At 45.1% G+C, this 19,878-nt stretch overlaps 1 protein-coding gene across 11 annotated transcripts in view; it reads left to right on the top strand.

The window, feature by feature from the left end:
* Positions 1 to 3,044: 3,044 nt before the first annotated feature.
* PPP2R2D (protein phosphatase 2 regulatory subunit Bdelta) overlaps positions 3,045 to 19,878 on the top strand; it is a 50,966-nt gene continuing 34,132 nt past the window's right edge. For 10 of the 11 annotated variants that reach the window (XR_009700349.1, XR_009700337.1, XR_009700343.1 and 7 more), the window contains exons 1-2: positions 3,045 to 3,215; positions 3,296 to 3,388. Coding sequence is in view for 3 of the 11 variants with exons in the window: in XM_061183469.1 (XP_061039452.1) it covers positions 3,209 to 3,215; positions 3,296 to 3,388 (100 nt within the window). In the remaining 8 variants the exon portion in view is untranslated. Of the gene's footprint in view, positions 3,216 to 3,295; positions 3,389 to 19,878 lie in introns of those variants that run through there. The other variant, XM_061183375.1, reaches the window with a different exon arrangement.

Raw genomic sequence — 19,878 nt, 5'->3', positions numbered from 1 at the left:
AATCTAGAGAACAAAACCATGTTATGGAATATCATGAAGTTAATGTTTTTATGAAGTTATTCTGGATCCTTTCATTCTGCGTAAATTTCTGAGAGTCACCCCTGTTGTTTGTATCTGTAGCTGCTTCCCTGTTATTACTGAGAAGTATTCTCTTGTGTGAATAACAGTAAGCTAGACTCTAATATGCACCAGGCATTTCACAATTTGGCCATGAGATCTACAAATAATAAAACAAGAAAAATGCTTTGCGATACCCAGTGACTTGTAAACACCAATTAGAATCCAGAGTAACTCACTGGATATTTAAAGTTCACTGGCATTATGCAACAGAATGGTTTAAAATCTCTTGATATCAGCTGAGGCACAGTGGGACACAAAGGAGGCAGCTCTCTTTTCAGGAATATGTTCCTTTCGTGTTATTTTTGTTGTTTTAAGATTTTAATTTAATGGTAGCTAATTAACCAAAGAATGCAGTCTAAACTAAAACTAATTCTCTTGCTATCACTTCCAAAGACCTGTCTTGAACACACATTAAAGCAATTGCATATAAGAGAGTCTGAGAGTTAACCTGGGTTTTCAACAGCTCAGGGCAAGACCAGCTAAATCTATCAGTAAAAAAGTAGATTACAGCCCCACCTCTCCACTCCTCTTCACAACAAAGGATTGTTGCCCCTCACTTCCTACACTCTCGTCTTACTTTCTCTTCAAGCCTCTCAAGCAGGATGCATCGGCCACTCCACAGTGACTGCTCCTGTCCAGGTCAGTAAGGGCGTCCCAGCTGCTACAACCAAATGGTCCCTCCTTGGAGCTCCTCCCACAGAGCTTGAGAGCAGACCCCTTCCTGCCCTGTCTTCATGGGCTCGGGACCCCACGTGCTCCTGGTTCTGCAGCCCACCTCCCACGTGGCTCCTCCTCAGCCTCCTCCTGGGCTCTGTCCTCGGTCCTCTTCCCCACCTACCCTCCCTCCTGGGGTGAGCTCACCCAGTCTCTTCTGGCTTGAAATGCCTCTCGATGCTGGCTCCTCCAGAATCTACAGCTCCAGGTCCCGACTTCCCCAAGTGCTCCATGTCTGGACGTGCAGCTACCTTTGCAACCGCTGCGCAAGTTCACAACCAATCTCTCAATCGGCCTGCACCCCTGCACCGGCCCAGCCATTCTTCCTGCAGCTGTTCCCATCTTGGCGCCAGGAAACTCCCTTGTACCGGGTGCTCAGACCACGGATGCAGTCATCCCCAAGTCCCTTCTCTCTCACACCACATCCACTTCACGGTCAGCCCCGGGGCGCTGCGCCTTCAAAATGCCTATCTCTGAAGCCTGACCGGTTCTCAAGCCCTCTCCCCAGGACCACCACATCCATGACCACTTGACCGTCATCCCTCTGCCTGGACGACCTTGGCTCCATACAGTTCATTCTCAGCAGAGCAGCCACAATGGCCCCGTTCAAGGCCAAGTCAGCCGTGACCCCTCCCTGCTCATGGCCCGATAGCTTCCTATCTCACCTGGACTCCATCCTGCTTCCCGGCACAGCCTCCTCCCGATGTCCGCGCGGCTCCCTCACCTCCTCGAGGTCTTCTCCAGTCACCCTGTTTAAAACTGCAACCCTCCCTAGATGCACTCCCTTGCCCTCCTTCCTTGCTTTATTTTTCTATCCAACTTCGTCTGACTTACTACGTACTTTGCTTACTCCTGATATTTTCTTTTCTCTTATATATAAATTTATTTATTTATTTTATTTATTTATTTTTGGCTGTGTTGGGTCTTTGTTGCTGCGCAGGCTTTCTCTAGTTGCGGTGAGCAGGGGCTACTCTTCGTTGTGCTGCGTGGGCTTCTCATTGTCGTGGCTTCTCTTGTTGCGGAGCACGGGGTCTAGGCACGCAGGCTTCAGTAGTTGTGGCATGCGGGCTCAGTAGTTGTGGCTCGCGGGCTGTAGAGCGCAGGCTCAGTAGTTGTGGCACACGGGCTTAGTTGCTCCGCGGCATGTGGGATCTTCCCTGACCAGGGCTCGAACCCATGTCTCCTGCATTGGCAGGCGGATTCTTAACCACTGCACCACCAGGGGAGCCCACTCCTGCTATTTTCTGGATCCCTAAACTGAGATGTAAGCTCCCTGAGGGTAGGCATTTGCTCTGTTTACCCCCGCATCTCCTGGGCCGTGAACAGTGTGGCACATAGCACGAGCTGATCAAAAAATAATATATGTTAAGCGGACAAATGTTCCTGATTTGGAATGATCATCTTCTAGAGGTGCCACATGGTAACTACCAACTTCACAATATCTCTGAAAGAAGTTATGATTTCGGACACATAAACCCCACAAATGAATAATCCCTCCATAGGCCACAGAAAACACACCCAGGAATGAAGGGACGATGGGCACGCTGTACTGCAACACCATTTCCCTAAGATTGTACACTGATGGGGGCTCAAGGAACCCTGGTAGACAACGTGAGCTCTGTGCAGGGCTGCCGTCAAAGGCGGACGCTGATTACCGGGGCTCCAGCTGTGTCCGAGGAGAGTGATTTGCAGTGCGGCCAGGGGCGGTGGGCCGGCATGATGCTCTCAGGTGCGGGGCGCTCCAGGTGCGACCCGGCCCGGAAGCTCCGCCCACCGGCCACTGAGCGCGCTCTCCATTGGCTGCTCCGCCGAAGGATCGCGCTCCCATTGGCCAAAGACTCTAGGGACGGGCCCGGCTCGGGCTAGGGTCTGGGGCAGTCTCGCGGCCTCCAAAACTCCCCAGAGGGGCGAACGGCCGGCAGCAACCCCGCGGCCGATCTTCAGGGGAGCACCAAGCTCCGGGCTCACAGCCGCCTGCCGGCCGGGGCGTTCCCGGCGGCCCTGAAGCCCCATTCCCAGGGGGCGGGGCGCGGCGCAGGTCGCGCAGGCGCAGTCGGCGCACCGGGAGGACACCCCCCCCCCCGCGGCCGTGCGTCCCGCCCCGCCCCGCCCCGCCCCGCCCCGCCCCGCCCCGCCCCGCCCCGCTCAGAGGAGACTCCCGGCGGCCCCGCCCCCGCCCACGGCCGTCGGAGGCGGCGGGGGATGACGTCATCGAGCGGGACGACGGGCATTGGGCGCCATTTTGAAAAGGGAAAAAAAATCCGCCGCCGGCGGCGGCGGCGGCGGCGGCGGCGGCGGCGGCCGGGCTGAGGTGCTTGGGCGGCAGTTGCGCGGCGGCCGCCTCCTACGTCCGCCGCCGCCTCGGCGCCCGGCCATGGCAGGTGAGGGCCCGCGCGGGGCGGGGTCGGGCGAGGGGCGAGGGACGAGGGGCGCGAGCCTGACGCGCCCGGTGTGTCCGCAGGAGCCGGAGGCGGCGGCTGCCCTTCGGGCGGCAACGACTTGCAGTGGTGTTTCTCGCAGGTCAAGGGGGCCGTGGACGAGGACGTGGCGGAAGGTAAGGCCGCGCACCTGGGCGCCCCCGGGGCCCGGCTGGGCCGCTCCTGGCCGGGGCGCGGGGCGGGCGTGGGGCGGGCGCGCGCTCGGAGGTCCGGTCCGCCGGGGAGGCGACGCCGGCACGGTCCCTAGGGGAGGCGGCCCCGGGGGTTATGTCAGGGGCCCAAGGTCGCGGAGCGCGCAGATGTCGGGTCTCCCGAGTGGATTCTGGGTTCTTTCCGCTGCAACTGGCTGCCTCCTGCGTTTGCTGGAGCTCCGGAAGTAACTGCAGAAGCCGGGGACTGGAGAAACGTAAGCTTGGGGTAACTGCAGGCTGGCAGGAGTCGGGTGGGGAATCGCCCCGGCCTGGGTCAGGTCGGGGGCCTGTGTCCAGTCACTTGTGCGATGGGGGCATCCTGTCCGGCCTCAGTTTCTTCTTTAAAAACAGGCTCGGACCCCTTGGTGCTTTAGATTGCTTTCTGAGGTTCCGAAGTTTTTCAGTTTTCTTATCAGCTCTTTCTCCTTCCCCGGCGGCGTGTTTTAAAGTTCCTGCTGCAGATTGCACTTTTGAACTTTGCGGTGTTGAGGTTGGCTGGTCTTTTCCGTAACGGTGGTCGCAGGGGAGCGGCGTTGCGGGGGGGCGGGGGCGCTTCCCACGGCGCCGCGTGTCGTCCTGAAGGAAGAACGCCTAGACTCGTGCCCGTGCGCGCGGCGCAGCGACTCGGGAGCGTAAAGTCAGGCACTGACTCTTTTGCTGTTGTTCAGCCGTCTTACTCAACATGGTGAGCCTTTAACCCTCTCTTGAAAAGTATTTGTGTTTGCGTGAGCTACACCTTCTTTGCCCCAAGTAACTAGCAGCCTCTGGCCAGATGTGCTGCGCCTTTCCCCCACCGCGCCCGCTCCCGTGACCTTTGGCTCCGTCCTCCTTCGCTCTGCACCTCCCCCTGGCAGAGTGACATCTGGAGATCCTCTGACATCTGGAGACAAACAGTGCCCAGATCAGTAAGCAGGTAAAACGGTGCTTCAGAAATTTGTGAAGATGTATCTGATTTGAGATTGAGATTTTTCTTTACATTCACATAAGGTACGTTTTTTTTCACTTTGCAGTGCCAAGTGGGTGACCGTTCAGCTTACTCAGAATTTCTATCGGGGATAAAGCAAAACCCGTTTACTCACGGGTAGGAAGGTGGGAGGGCTTAATGCCTGTCTTAACTTCTGGTTTCTTTCCCTTTTCATAAGAAGGTTTAGTTGATAAGCCGAATGAATTGAAATGTAAGTCTAACTAAAATGGTGTATTTTAAGTGTGATGTTACACTTCGAAAATGGTATTCTTTACTTTTAAAAAATCTTGACAAATATTTTGTTCTCTGAATTAAACTGGAACTTTTTGCAGTTTTACATCCCTACTTTAAGTAAAATTTTGACTATATCTAAAAGTTTGCTATTTTGAGTTATGTATTTTGTAAGATCGCTTTGTGGTAATTACCCACGTGTTTTTTTGATGGTGTGTATTCACAGCTCTCTGTCTTACTCCATACTTAATCGTCTATCAGGGTTAACACATTTATAACATTCATTATTTCGTCAAGTAGTCATGATACTACCTGTTTGAATTGTACTATTTCCATAAAAGTCCATGAGAAAGAAGGAAAAAGTAATTAACAGCTAGCGACTGTTAAGCAACGAGAATAAAGAAGCTGGTGGTGAAGCTTGTTGTGCCCAGACTCAACCTTGGTGAAGGAGTGTTGATAAGAGATAATTAACGGGAGATGTAATTGAAGGGAGGTTACTGGACGTCGATACTTGGACTGTAGGGCTAGAGGTATAGTAAGTTTATTTGTTCAGATTTGTGGCTCGTGAGGCGATTCGTTCTTGAAGGTTTTGTTCTATTCCAAGCTCCGCTTTGCAGAGTTCGCTGGTAACCCTAAATTTTGTACCGTCTTTCTGCTTTCCGCTGCTGTGAGTGATCAGAAAGTGACTGAGGTGGGCCTCTCCTTGCCTGAGTATGGGCATGAGGGGTGCAGGGGCAAGTGTGGTCTCCCCTGACTTTTGAAGGCTGAGGGAGGAGTGGGTATAGTGGAGAGAGGCTTTTGATTTCCTTGTTTTTAAAGCTAATAGAGTTTGGGGGGACACCTGAAGAAAGTATTGTAATGTGTAAAATTTGATGATGGCTTTTTTTTTTAATAAAATATATCTTTATTAGAGTATAATTTTTTTTTTTTTTTAGAAACAACAGGGTTTTGCCTGTGGGTCAGATCAGTCCATCGTGCTACCAGGGATTTCCCATCTCCCTGCAAATAGGGATAGAGGTGGGCTCAAGAGGAAACTAGTAATTGTCCTGCTGGTGACAAGATGTGTGAGTGACAGTCCCTGGTGACTTGCCCCCTCTCCTTCCCCTATGACAAGCTGGCCAGGGTGGTAGGCATCGCCCCTGAAGGTGGAATAGGTGAGCTTTTATGCCTAGATGAACAAAGAGTCAAAATAGTAAAACCAGGGGGAGGCTTCCAGAAGGAAGTGAGAAAGTAGTTGTTAGCCTGTACCTCCAAATACTTATGCTCTAAACAATGACTACTCTTTGGAAGTTGTTAAATATTTATACAGATTTTTCACGCGTGATGTTTAGTCACCATCACCCAGCCCCTACTCCCTTTCCTTGGGCAACTTTCACTGCATGAACGTCTTTTGCAGGTGTCACATGATATTACAGTCCTTCGCTTGTCTGTCTTCAGCACTGTGAGCTCTACTTAGAGCTTGAGGGCTAGGTGCCCCTCCCTCACCCCACAGCCTTGTAGAAGACCCAGCCTGGAGGTAAAGATGGTTAAGTCTTATTATGTTCCCGAGATTGCTTCAAGTTACTTGTGCCCATTAATTCAGTCTTCACACAACCCTGGAAAGGAGGAACTCTTGTTCTTCCCAGTTTTAGATGTGGAAGCCAAGGCCCAGAGGACAGGTGACTTGGTCAGCAGAGTGGCCAAGCCAGTGTTGGAAGCTGGGCCAGCTGGCTCCAGGGCCCATGCATGCTGTGCTGCATCAGTGACTGTTTGTGGCCAGTAGTGTTGAAGCCCCCCAGTGTGGGGTGTGGCTCCCCAGCTGTGGGATTGCTCTGTCCTTCCAAAGCTCAGGAGAGGTCTCACTACCAAGAATTACAGGAAACGACCTCTGAAAGCAAATGAAAATGAGCTGTCTTTAAAGGGAGTGCCTATCAAAATGATAGATTAGTAACAAGGGTTTCAGAACGGCCATTCTCAAAGCATTTGAAGAGCAGATAGTACAGAGACAGCAAGCAGCGGGAACACCTGAGTGTCGCGTGAGCGACCCGGTAGCCTTGCCTGCCGAGCTACTCTCCCAGGACCTCAGCTGCCCGCTTGCAGGGAAGCTCTGGGCCTGCTGCTTTTGTACCTTCATTGCTCTTCTGATTTTCCGGAGGAACAGGGGGAACGGGTTAGAGGAGGGAAGGGCTTGTCATGAACTACTGCCTGGATTGACATAGTTTTTTGCATAGCTTGAGAGCAGCTGGTTCTTTTCATCTCAGAGTGTGTAGGTTTAAGTGTCTAGACTTTCTATTTGATGATTTTATTTTAACCAGTTTCTTCATCCACGATCTAATCTATTGCTTTGAATTAGACATTAATCTTTTTCTAAAGACATAGTGCTTAACAAAACTAAAGGTTCATCTGCTTAATTCAAGCTTGAGTCTGGGAAGTTGTGTAAATAATGTAGGTTTCTGGGTAATCTGGTATGGCCAGCCTTTCTGAAAGGGTTTACATAGATGTTATGAAAGAAAGAAACATTTAAATTGCCCAAGGGTAACAAAAATTAAGAGTACTTGGGCGTCAGTAGCAGGAAGTTATTGTGCTTCATTGAATGTGAGATACATGTGATTTCAAAGATGTGAAAATGAGGGAAAATGTGCTTCTTAGAATCAATGAAATACCATATTTGTGAATGCAAAACTTTTCAGTCATAGTCATTATTTCTAGAGTACTGTGATAGTTTTTTCCTGTGGAGATTCTGCCTTAAAGAAATCAGATGTGTATGGTTTTTTTAAGATTAATGCATTCAGTGTACCTACTGAGCACAGCTGCGTTGTAGTGTCTCTGAAATCAGGCTGTGCATTCAAGAAGCTGGACTGATCTTAGTTAGATAATCGGGTGCAGGTTTATGGTAGTATCAAATCATACTCCTTGATTTTTTTATTCCTTGATTTAAAAAATCTGTTGTTTTGATGGGAAGTTCTGGGTTCAGTTCATGTCTGCTGTTTATCAAGCCTGAAGGCCCTTTCTAAACCTCAACTTGCTTATCTAGAAATCACATCATAAGATTTTTGTTGAGATAAAACAGTGCTGTGCTTTTGAACCTGTAAGGTGTTGTTGAAGTGTTAGGTACAACTGTTCACTAATTCTCATGTATTTTAAGGTGTTTGGGTTTAGTTGTAGCTATATTTAAATGTGAAAGTAGCAGTTTCTTAGTTTTTCCCGACCTCCCTCAATCTCTCCACTCACCCCATATCCCTTCCATAGGGCCTGACCTCTTGGTTTTTCCATCATTATTCAGTGATCTTCCCATGCCTTGACCTTGGCTCATATTTCTTTCCCAACGTAGAATACAGCTTTCCCCTGCTATCCTATCTGGAAGCAGAGCATTCCTACAAAACCTTTCGTAAGCCGAAATGGTGTAAAGGGAGAAGCAATAATTACCTTAGCCACAGGCGTCAATTACCTTATGACACGTCTTCCTAACGGAGGCACAGAAGGAGTTAAGGTAAAGCCCAGACGCTCAGACACAGTTCAAAGCTCTGACAGCTTGATGCTGAGATGCTCAGTGTAGCTCCTGGAGAAGGAGCTTGGTGGGGCCCCTCTCACTGCGCAGGGTGCACTACCTGTATAATCATTTCCTGCAAAACAAATGCTGAAGGCTTTTTTTGCCCTTTTTTTTTTTTTTCCAAAAGTGAAATCTTCAGATTTCAGTTAGCAAGCTGTAGGTCTTTGGTAAAAGCGAAGTGACATACAGCGAGCTTTCAAAAAATGGGGGATTTCCCAGGAATTCTCTGGTAGTCCAGTGGTTAGGATGCCGGGCTTTCACTGCCTGGGGCCCGGGTTCGATCCCTGGTCGGGGAACTAAAATCCCGCAAGCCATGCGGGGCGGCCAAAAAAAAAAAAAAAAGGTGGGGGATTTCTATGTTCTTTCAGTTTCCTCTTCTCCTTCCACACCTAGTCATCCATCTAAATCCATCTCAGATTCCACTTTCTTTATGAAACACTGCTCAGCCACTCAACATCCTTTCCTGTCACTTAGCATGTCATGGTGTTTAGCATTGGCTGATATCCTGCTTGTTCCCTAGTTTTATCATATGGGTTAGGCTTGCTCTTCAACTTGATGTTAATCAAGATACTGAAAGATTTTGGTACAGATTCCACTTCAGCCCTCTTACTAGCTTTATGTTAACGTGACAGTTACTTACCTTCTGTTCCTCAGCTGTAAAACAAGGTGCTATTTCCTGTGACCATTACAGGTTGTTAGAAAGATTCCAGGTAATACAGGAAAAGCTTTGGCAAACTGGCTCACAGTAACTGATAATTGTTAAAATGTTGGTGTCTTTTTTTTTTAATTTTTCATACAATTTTTAAAGGTTACTTTCCATTTACAGTTATTACAAAATATTGGCTCTATTCCCCATGTTGTACAGTACATCCTTGAGCCTATCTTATACCCAATAGTTTGTACCTCCCAGTTCCCCACCCCTATATACCCCCCACCCCATAACCACAAGTTTGTTCTCTATATCTGTTAGTCTGCTTCTTTTTTGTCATATTCACTAGTTTGTTGTGTTTTTTAGGTTGAACATATAAGTGATATCATACAGGGTTTGTCTTTGACTTCACTTAGCATAATGCCCTCCAGGTCCCTCCATGTTGTTGCAAATGGCATTATTTCATTCTTCTTTATGGCTGGGTAGTATTCCATTGTGTAGATGTGCCACATCTTCTCTATCCATTCATCTGTCGATGGACACTTAGGTTGCTTCCATATCTTGGCTATTGTAAATGGTGCTGCCATGGACATTGGGGTGCATATATCTTTTCAAATTAGTGTTTTTGTTTTTTTTTCGAATATATACCCAGGAGTGGAATTGCAGGATCATATGATAACTCCATTTTTAGTTTTTTGAGAAACTGCCACACTGTTTTCCACAGTGGCTGCACCAGTTTACATTCCCACCAACAGTGGAGGAGGGTTCCCTTTTCTCCACATCCTTGACAACAGTTGTTGTTTGTGTTCTCTTTGATGATAGCAAAATGTTGATGTCTTAAGAGACCCTCTTGCATAGGAGAGTAACTTACTCTGTGTTGCTCCAGGGAGCCACCTTAAGAAAATGAAGGGTGTTACGGGGGTTGCTTTCAGCTTAGTTCATCTAAAAAGTTCGCAACAGCGTCCTGAAGGTCGCTCGTGCTGAATGTTGCAGTGGAGAAACCCAGTTTCTGCCTCACGAAACCCTGTGTTTAGACAGCGACTGGCAAGCAGTTGGGTCCTGGCACCATCGTGAGAGCAGGGTATGTGGAGGGAATGTGATAGAGTGCCCAGTACACAAGACTTGGGTGGGGAGTGAAGGGAAGGAAATCAGGGTGTAGGAAGAGGGAGGAAGGAAAGGGAGAAGAATGTTCCAGATTGAGGGGGCTTGGAGTGGAGATTGCAGAGAGCGTGGTGCATTCTGGGAAACCAGAGTACTTGGTGTGTCTGTCTGGCAAAGAAGGGGAAGGCCCGAGACGCGGGGCTGGCTGGCAGGGGCCAGAGTGATGAGCAAAAGCCTTGAATACCGTGCTGAGCACCTGGAATTGTGTTTCGAAGTAAATGTGATCATAAACGTTTAAGATTCTCAGTAGAGGAGTGACATCAACTTTACGGAAGGTCACTCTGGCCTTTGGAAAATGGGTGGTGACGGAGTACGAGTGGAGACAGAAATGCCACCTGCTCAGCTACTGCAACAACAAAGGCTGGCAATGTGAGCTTACACTAAATCAGAGGTTTTCGGATTCTTTTTAAAGGGCCCAATAGTAAATATTTCGGACTTTGCAGGCCAGTCTTGTCTCATCTACTCAACTCAGCTGTGCCTTTGCAGCAGGAAAGCAGCCAGAGACCCCAGGAACATAAGGGTGTGACACTGGGCCAGTACCACTATTTACAAATCAGCAAGGGCCAGATTTTGATTTCACATGGTAGTTTGCCTGCCCTGTGCTAAGCCAGTGGTTCTCAAAGCCTTTTGGTTCCAAAACCTCTTGGTTTTATACTCTTAATAATTTTTGAGGACCAGAGAGCTTTTTGTTCATGAGGGTTATGTCTATCAATATTTACTGTATTGGAAATTAGGACAACTGAAACTATTATTTCACTTTAATAATAAATCTATTACATGTTATCATAACATTTTTAATGAAAAACAACTTTACCAAAACCAAAAAAGGTTGAGAAGAGTGCCATTGTTTTATACTTTGCAAGTGTTTTAAGTGTAGGGCTTAATAGGAGACAGGTGGATTCCCAGATCTGCTTCTACATTCAATCAGTTACAATTGTTTTATCGAAATATATGAAGAAAATTTGGCCTCATACTTACATGTAGTTAGAACAGGGAGGGGTGATTTAATAGCCTTTTCATGTAATTGTAGATATTCCACTTTAATACTACAACAGAACTGCACACGTGGTGGTTTCTTCTAGTTACACTTTGGAACCTGAGACCATATCAGTGAATTGTTTACCCCCGTTAACATTAAAGTCCATAGTTCTATCTTGTACTTTGACTGTATCCCTTGCTCATGTGGGTAATTTGGTAGCATCATACCTTGGTCATTTGGAAATACATATTGGTACACTGAGTTATTCAGATCTTCTAAATGTTGATACATTTCACTGTACAAGATCAAGAAAATCACCACTGATCTCATTAGAAAAGTCTTAAAGTGGGAAGCTGTCAAATTAATAGTAGTAAAAACAAGTTTTCCAAAATTCTGATTTCTCTTGAAAGCTTGGATTTTATCATTGGCAACAAATACCGTCAGTTGTTTTCTGTGTAGTGAGTGGCTCACTTTGTTTATTTTTAAGAAAATTTCTGCCGGATGTCAAAATCTAAACAACCATAGTTGGTCAGTTGTTCTTTCAGATAAAAGTGGCATTCCATGAAAGTGGCTGGTTCAACCTGCAGCACTAACAACCGTGCACGTGCTTTTCCTTGAGACAGTCGCTGTACTCGGGGGTACGGCACACCTGCTGTGTGCCTAGCGCCCATCTTACCGCGAAGCATATTGAAAAGACTCATACTGGGGGCTTCCCTGGTGGCGCAGTGGTTAAGAATCCGCCTGCCAATGCAGGGGACACGGGTTCGAGCCCTGGTCCGGGAAGATCCCACATGCCGCGGAGCAACTAGGCCCGTGAGCCACAGCTACTGAGCCTGCGCTCTAGAGCCCGCAAGCCACAACTACTGAGCCCATGCACCACAACTACTAAAGCCTGCGCGCCTAGAACCCGTGCTCCGCAACAAGAGAAGCCACCGCAGTGAGAAGCCCACACACCGCAACAAAGACCCAACGCAGCCAAAAATAAATAAACTTAAAAAAAAAGAAAAGACTCATACTAATGGGTTGGGTTTGAGTACAATTAGTTCGTTTGATGGTTCATCAAGGATATTCCTCAGTAAAACTGGCTTTTTTCCTTTCTTTTCTTCCTGCCCACGCATGGTGTGAACAGCAGGACTGCTGGTGCGGTTCCATGCTGCTGAGTGATGTGTGCTGGACGCCAGCAGTTTCAGCCACATTGCTTTTGCTCTTTCATGCAGATGACAACACAGTGAAAATGGCAACGCGATGTTTGTATTATTGTGAAAATAGTTTTGACCTTGTGGTCCTCGAAGAGGTTCTTGGGTACCCGCAGGGGTCCACAGACCACACTTTGAGAACTGCTGCTTTAAAGCTAGCTACTAGCAATAGGAATAACAGAACAGGGCAGATTTTAAGATTAACTGTCCCCTCTCATCTTTACTGGATTTTGCTGTTTTTGTCTCAGAATACAAAAGCAGAGCGTTCATTATTTAAAGTAACTCAAATGATGCAGATGTAAAAAGAGTAAAAGCAAAAGTTCTTCTTCATTCCTCCCCAGAGGGAATGACCCTTAACAGTGTGTGTATGTTTTTTAGACCATTTCCTATTCATTTATCTATGTACTTTTGTTTTAAAATTTAGTTTGCGTGTAAGCAGCAGTTTTTAAATCCCGTGCAAAGTGTGAATCCTATTATAAATGTTGTTTGCTTGCTTGTTTGCATCAGCAGTGTGTAATTTGAGATCGCACAGTGACCCGGGCTTTCTGCTGATCTGTGCATGCACTTGAGCCTGTTTGACCCTGAACGTAGCCCCTGGGGATGTCAGTGCTCCTGTTGCTTGTGTTTACAAATGAGCACATTGAATCTCAGAAGAGGTAGGCACTTGCCCAAGGACACAGAGCTGGTGGGTGCTGAGGTCAGGATTTCAGCCCAGGTGTTCTGGGTCCAGAGCCCATACGTCGGTATTTTTAACCGTGCTGCCTTCTTGCATAGCTCGATTTGATCCTTTTTGATGGCTGCAGAGTATATAGTTGTACGGATTACTCATTTATTTAACAAGTCCTCTGTTGGTGGGTTCCAAGTTTTGCTGTTACTAAAGATGCTGCAGTAAAGAGACTTGTCCATCCATCTGCCCGGGGCAGGCGTTCCTGTGGCTAGAGTCCTAGAAACAGACACACTCAAAGGACTCCAACATTTACCTTTTCAGGCTGCCAAATTGTCCTCTAAAAGACGGTGCTGACTTACACCTTCCCCAAACTTTTCCTTCATCCACTCATGCTGGGAATATTAAACTTTTTAATTTTAGCTATTTTAATGTCAATTTTAATGTTGTAGTTTGCATTTCCTTACAGTTAGGCAATTGAGATTTTTTTTATCAGCTATTTCTATTTCTTCCGTGAATTGTCAGGTTGTATCTCTTGTCCATTTTTCTACTGAGGTTTTTAGAAATCAATTTTAAAAGCTTTTTAATACATTATAAGTACTAATCTCTGAATATTTTTTATTAACCTTGAGTTTTAATTTTTCAGTTATGTCCACTGTATGTGTGTCTTCTATAGGCGGTTTTTTTGTTGCTGTTGCCACTGTCGGGAATTAAGAAAAAGCTGAGATCTTTGTTCGGTCAGTAGTGGTGTGGAAGAGGAGCAGTGCGGGACAACAGGAGTGATTCATAGGTTGAACTAAGTATTGAGAGCCGGAGCTCAGAGAGTGACCGTGAAAACAGAAGAGCTTGGAAAATTCACAGAGAGCTTAGTAAGGCTGTTAGACTTACACAGACTGGGGAACAGACTTTAGCCTATTTTATCTAGATGTCCAGAGATAAGAAAGTCACAACTAAAACGCGGGTGTATGAATTCTATATCTTGTGCTATACGTAGCACAGTGCTGGCACATAGGAAGTATTTTAATAAATTGTGAATTCTTAGTCATGATACCTGCCCCAAAGGTATTAAGTTCCCTGATAATGATGTGGAAAATTTGGGTGTAAAAAAGGAACAAACGATGAGTCCTCATTTTTAACCGTATCTGTAAACGTGTCATTCATTTTTAAAAAGGGGTAAGAGCGTTCATATAAATCATCAAAGAAAGGGCATTAATGAGCAAAGACTTATTTTTGAATTTATTTTATTTTTATTTATTTTTGGCTGCGTTGGGTCTTTGTTGCTGCACAGGGGCTGCTCTTCATTGCGGTGCGTGGGCTTCTCATTGCGGTGGCTTCTCCTGTTGCGGAGCACGGGCTCCAGGCACGCGGGCTTCAGTAGTTGTGGCTCGCGGGCTCAGTAGTTGTGGCGCACGGGCTTAGCTGCTCGCGGCCTGTGGGATCTTCCCGGAACAGGGCTCGAACCCGTGTCCCCTGCATTGGCAGGCGGATTCTTAACCACTGCGCCACCAGGGAAGCCGGCAAAGATGTTTTAATTAAAGCAGTGGTGAGGTTTTATTTTTGCTTTACGTTTCTGGAAAGAGTATTTCTACACTCATTTTTCTGGAGGGCAATTTCACATGTATCTATCAAACCTTAAGCAAGGGTTGGGAGCCTATGATTCATTCCACTTACAGGAATATGCCAGCTTTTTTTTTTTTTTTTTTTTTTTGATTTATTTATTTTTTTCACTGCATTGGGTCTTCGTCGCTGCGCACGGGCTTTCTCTAGTTGTGGCGAGCAGGGGCTGCTCTTCGTTGCGGAGCACGGACTGTAGGCGCACCAGCTTCAGTAGTTGTGGCACGCAGGCTCGGTAGTTGTGGCTCATGGGCTCTAGAGCGCAGGCTCAGTAGTCGTGGCGCACAGGCTTAGTTGCTCCGTGGCATGTGGGATCTTCCCGGACCAGGGCTCGAACCCATGTCCCCTGCATTGGCAGTCAGATTCTTAACCACTGCGCCACCAGGGAAGTCCTGTGCCAGCATTTCATGAAGATGTATTTACAGAGTTGTGCATTGCAGCAATAAAATATCAGGAAAAAAATGCCCAAAAGTAGTGAAGTGATTAAATGCATTGTGGTGCACCCATATTGTGGATTAAAGGGGTCTGTGCCTGCCGGAGAGAAGTTTGTGACGTGTTAGGTGAAAAAAAGCAATTCACAGAACAGTGATCGCATGTAAAACTGAGTGGGGTTGTAAATGTCTGGAAGATGCAGGATGGCTAACATCAGTGGGGACCAGGGTTAGTGAGGGGTCAGATTTGCATCAGAGGGACTTTGGCCTTTATTCTACACGCTTCTGTATTATTTAATGTTCCACACCAAGGCAGGATTGTTTTTGTGATGACAAAAAGAAAAAGACCAGTTAAGAAAAGGAAAAGACTAGCTTTATAACAACGGAGGAAGTTTTCCCTTCCTGCTACTTATGAACCCCTGCTGTTTAGGCTGCCACTTGAAAACACCCTAAACATTTTTTGTAAGGTCTTTTGTTTCTTAGGGGTTTTTTGGAGTATAGTTGATTTACAATATTGTATTACTTTCAGGTACAGCAAAGTGAATCAGTTATATGTATATTTTTTCCAGATTATTTTCTATTATAGGTTATTACTATACTATAAGATACAAGACACTGACTATAGTTCCCTGTGCCATACAGTAAATCCTATTGCTTATCTGTTTTATGTAGTTTGTATCAACCCCATTTTTCCGAGCTTTAATTGCTCTGCTCCAGGTATCTGTGATGACAAAATAAATATCCATGAGAATATATATTACTGAAGCTCTAGTATTTGTAACTAGATGTAAAACAAAGCAAAGTGACAGCCCAGCTGATGATGATTGTTGAAAGGGGGGCCTTCAGTGCCTGGTACATCAGTGCGTTTGTAAATGGACCTAACTATCCATCTCATGGGGGCTGCTTGTGGCTTGGTTTCGGCCATTTGCAGTGACCTGTGTATCTACATGTTCTAAAGAAATGTCATAATTTCATTTTTTTTTTTTTTTGGATACACCTTACATATAGGAGAAATATTTTATTTATTTATTTTTTATTTTATTATTTACGTTTTGGCCGCACTGTGTGGCACGTGGGATCTTAGTTCCCCTACTGGGGATAGAACCCACGCCCCCTGTGGTGGAAGCGCGGAGTCTTAACCACTGGACTGCCAGGGAAGTCCCTAGGAGAAATACTTTAAATCTTGAGACAACCATTTGCCACCTCACTTTTTTTTTTTTTTTCTTAACAATATCTGTTTTTTCCTCTATAGCTTTTTTTTTTTCTTTTTTCTTTTTTTTTGGTCCTCTGGGTCTTAGTTGCGGCTCATGGGCTTCTTAGTTGCAGCTTGCCAGCTCCTTAGTTGTGGCAGGCAGGCTCCTTAGTTGTGGCATGTGAACTCTTAGTTGCAGCATGCATGTGGGATATAGTTCCCTGACCAGGGATCGAACCCTGGCCCCCTGCATTGGGAGCACAGAGTCTTAACCACTGTGCCACCAGGGAAGTCCCTGCCACCTCACATGTTGATAAACTTTATAGTTTTTCTTTAAAATAAGTAGTAATATACATATTCTTAACATAATATCAATAATTATTATATAATTATTAATTATACAGTTACATATAAATGTAAGGTATATTTATTTATTACAATATATATATTATATGCTAATTGTAAACACCCATGTTCTCAACATTTGGTCATATTTGTTTCAGATTTAGGATGTAAAAGTTACAGTTGAAGTTCTCTCTCTCTTTTTTTAACTCCCCAATTCCATTTCCTGTTACTTTTCTCTCCTTCCTTCACCAGTGGCAACTTCTACCATGAAGTTGGCCTATAAATTCCCTGCTTCTGAATTTTTATCGAAATAGATGTACTGCTGCTGCTTTTTCTCCAGTTGTCTTGCTTTTGTTAGACCTTAAGGATCTAATTGAATGTTAGAGGTCAACATTTCTTAGATTTTGACTTTGGTTATAACAAAAAGCATGTATCTGTCAGTTGTTGAAGTCATCTGAAATATCAGAGATAGTTCTTGAAGTAGTATTAGCCACAGTGATCATTAATTTTTTTCTGCCATCAAGCAGAAAATGTTATGTTCAGGTTATGTTCAGGTATGTAGTAGTGATATCAATCTGAAGATGAGAGAATGCAAAAAATCTTTATTTTAACCATTCTCAGTTTACTTAATGTCCATTAAAGCACAGTAGAATTCAGCAGGAGAAGGAGAAATTGATGGGAATTATGAAATTATCCACTTAGGACTTTCTGTGTGCTTTTTAAGGTACTGTTCAGGGTAAAATGTGTTCCTAAGTAAAATAATATAATTGTATGAATTGTTGTTTTAGAAATCCATTGAAAGTTTACCTTTGGGGGAATTCCCTAGTGGTCTAGTGGTTAAGACTCTGCACTCTCACTGCTGAGGGCCCAGGGAAGAGCCCAGGTTCAATCCCTGGTCGGGAAACTAAAATCCCACAAGCTGTGTGTGGCACGACCAAAAAAAAAAAAAATTTACCTTTGGGGTTGCTGGCTGTGCAGGCCTGGTGGTGGCCAGCAGAGGGCAGGCTGGGTTTAGGGAGAACAGGTGCCCTCACCTTTCAGACTTGGCTCCTGAGGTTGCATCTCGTTGTTTCATTTGACCTACAGAGAAAAAAATAACACTCAGGCTAACGTGGATTTGGCTTTTTTTTTTTAAAGGTTTGGGAATTTTTTTTAATTGTGATAAACTATACATAGCTTAATATTGATCATTTTAATTATTCCTACGTGTACAACTCAGTGGCATTAATTACATTCACAATATTGTGTGACCACCACTGCCTATACCCAAAACTTCTTCATCATCTCCAACGAAAACTCCACACCTGTTACATAACAACTCCCTCTTCTCTCCTCCCTGCAGCCCCTGGTAATCACTATTCTGCTTTCTGTCTCTGTGTATTTTCCTATTCCAGGAACTGCATATAAAACTGGAATTATACAATATTTGTCCATCTGTATCTGCTTTATTTCACTACACATAATGTTTTCAAGATCTACCCAAGTTGTAGCATGTATCAGAATTTTTTAAAGATTTTATTGTTCTGGAGCTATTTTAGGTTCACAGCGAAATTAAGAGGAAGGTAACAACAATTGCCCATATACCACCCTCCCCCTTCAACCTCCCCCACGGTCAGCACCCACTGCCGTAACAGCATGTTACATGTGTTGCAAAGAGCCAAGACTGGCACATCATCGTCACCCATAGTCCATAGTTGACCTCAGGGTTCACTCTTGATGTTGTGCATTCTGTGGGTTTGCACAAATGTGTAATGACACGTCTCCATCTGTATAGTCTCATACAGAGTCGCTTCCCTGCCCTCAAACTCCTCTTTGCTCAGCCTGTTCACCCCTCCCTTCCCCCCCCCCACCACCAGCAACCACTGATTGTTTTTTTTACTGTCTCCATAGTTCTGCCTTTCCCAGAATATCATAGAGTTGGAATCATACAGTAGGCAGCCTTTTCAGATTGGCTTCTTTCACTTTGTAATAAGCATTTAAAGTTCTTCCCTGTCTTTCATGGCTTGGTGGCTCGTTTCTTTGTACGCTGAATAATATTCCAGTGTCTCGATGGACCACAGTTTATTAACCCGTTCACCTACGGAAGGACATCTTGGTTGCTTCCAGGTTTTGGCAGTTATGAATAAAGCTGCTACAAACATTTGTGTGCAGGTTTTTGCGTGGATGTGCATTTTCAACTCCTTTGGGTAAATACCAAGGAACAAAATTGCTGAATGGATCGTATGGTAAGAGGATGTTTATTTTTGTTAGAAACCATCAAACTCTCTCCTGCAGTGGCTGCACTGTTTTGCCTTCCCACCAGCGATGTAAGAGAGTTCCTGCTGCCCCTCATCCTCTCTAGCACTTGGTGTTGTCAGTGTTTTTGGATTTTGACCATTCTAATAGGTGTGTAGCGGTATTGTGTGTTACTTTACATTTTCTGATGACATATGCTGTGGAGCATCTTTTCATATGCTTGTTTGCCATCTGTATATCTTATTTGGTGAGGTGTCTGTTAAGGTCTTTTGCCCATTTTGTAATTGGGTTGTTTTCTTATTGTTGAGTTTTAAGAGTTCTTTTGTATAGTTGGATACCAGTTCTTTATCAGATGTGTCTTTTGCAAATGTTTTCTCCCTGTCTGTAGCTTGTCTTCTCATTCTCTTGAATGTATCAGAATTTCATTCCATTTTATGGCAGAATTAGATATGGATTTTTTGAAATAGAAATGATACGTTTCTAACCTCATTTTTTATGTTGTTTTTGGTCATTGAATGTACTTTTTAAATTTTTACCCTTAAACAATTAATGTATTCCTGAAAAGTTGTTTGGAAATTGGATTATTTATATGCATTGAGTGAAATGACTGGTCAAAAATAGCTTGTTACAAGTTTTTTCTATAGTAAAAAATCACAAAGTGGGGGTGGGTAATTGCTTAAAGTTTGGTAAACTCTGACTTGTTTTATCATTCACCTGGGAGAGTTCTCACTTACTTGATAATCTTGCCTATTTTAGGGTTTCTCTAACTTAGATATCTGTGAGTTCTTTCATGTGTGTTTAAATATACTTAACTTTGTACTTAGTTCTAAGGAAGAATCTCAGGGCTGTGTGGGTTCCTAACAGATGCTAACAGAAGTTGGCGTTGAAGGAGGAACATTAGCAGCCGTGTTTTTCTAATGTGACGGGCTAGGTTCACGTGTGGACAGAGGTTGGTCTTCTTTTGGTACCAGCTCCTCAAGGTACTGACCTTGTTACTGTAGATGACAGAAGTGCTAGTCACTGTCTTCTTGCTGGCTTGACTGAGTCTGAAATTCCAGTGAGGGGCTGTGTGGTGTCACATGTCTGGGTATGCAGCAGCGGGGAGGGGCCGAAAGAAGAAACCTGGCTGAGAGTAGTAAGTGACCTGAGGCAATAAATGAACTTTGACCTCCTCATTCTTTTGCTTCTTGTGCATCCATCCATGGTGTGGAAGGTACCCTGAGCC

This window comes from Eubalaena glacialis, chromosome 1, assembly GCF_028564815.1.
Source record: "Eubalaena glacialis isolate mEubGla1 chromosome 1, mEubGla1.1.hap2.+ XY, whole genome shotgun sequence".
Classification (NCBI taxonomy): Eukaryota; Metazoa; Chordata; class Mammalia; order Artiodactyla; family Balaenidae; genus Eubalaena; species Eubalaena glacialis.
The sequence above is the reverse complement of the archived record's forward strand: the minus strand, read 5'-3'. Positions and strand labels throughout refer to the sequence as shown.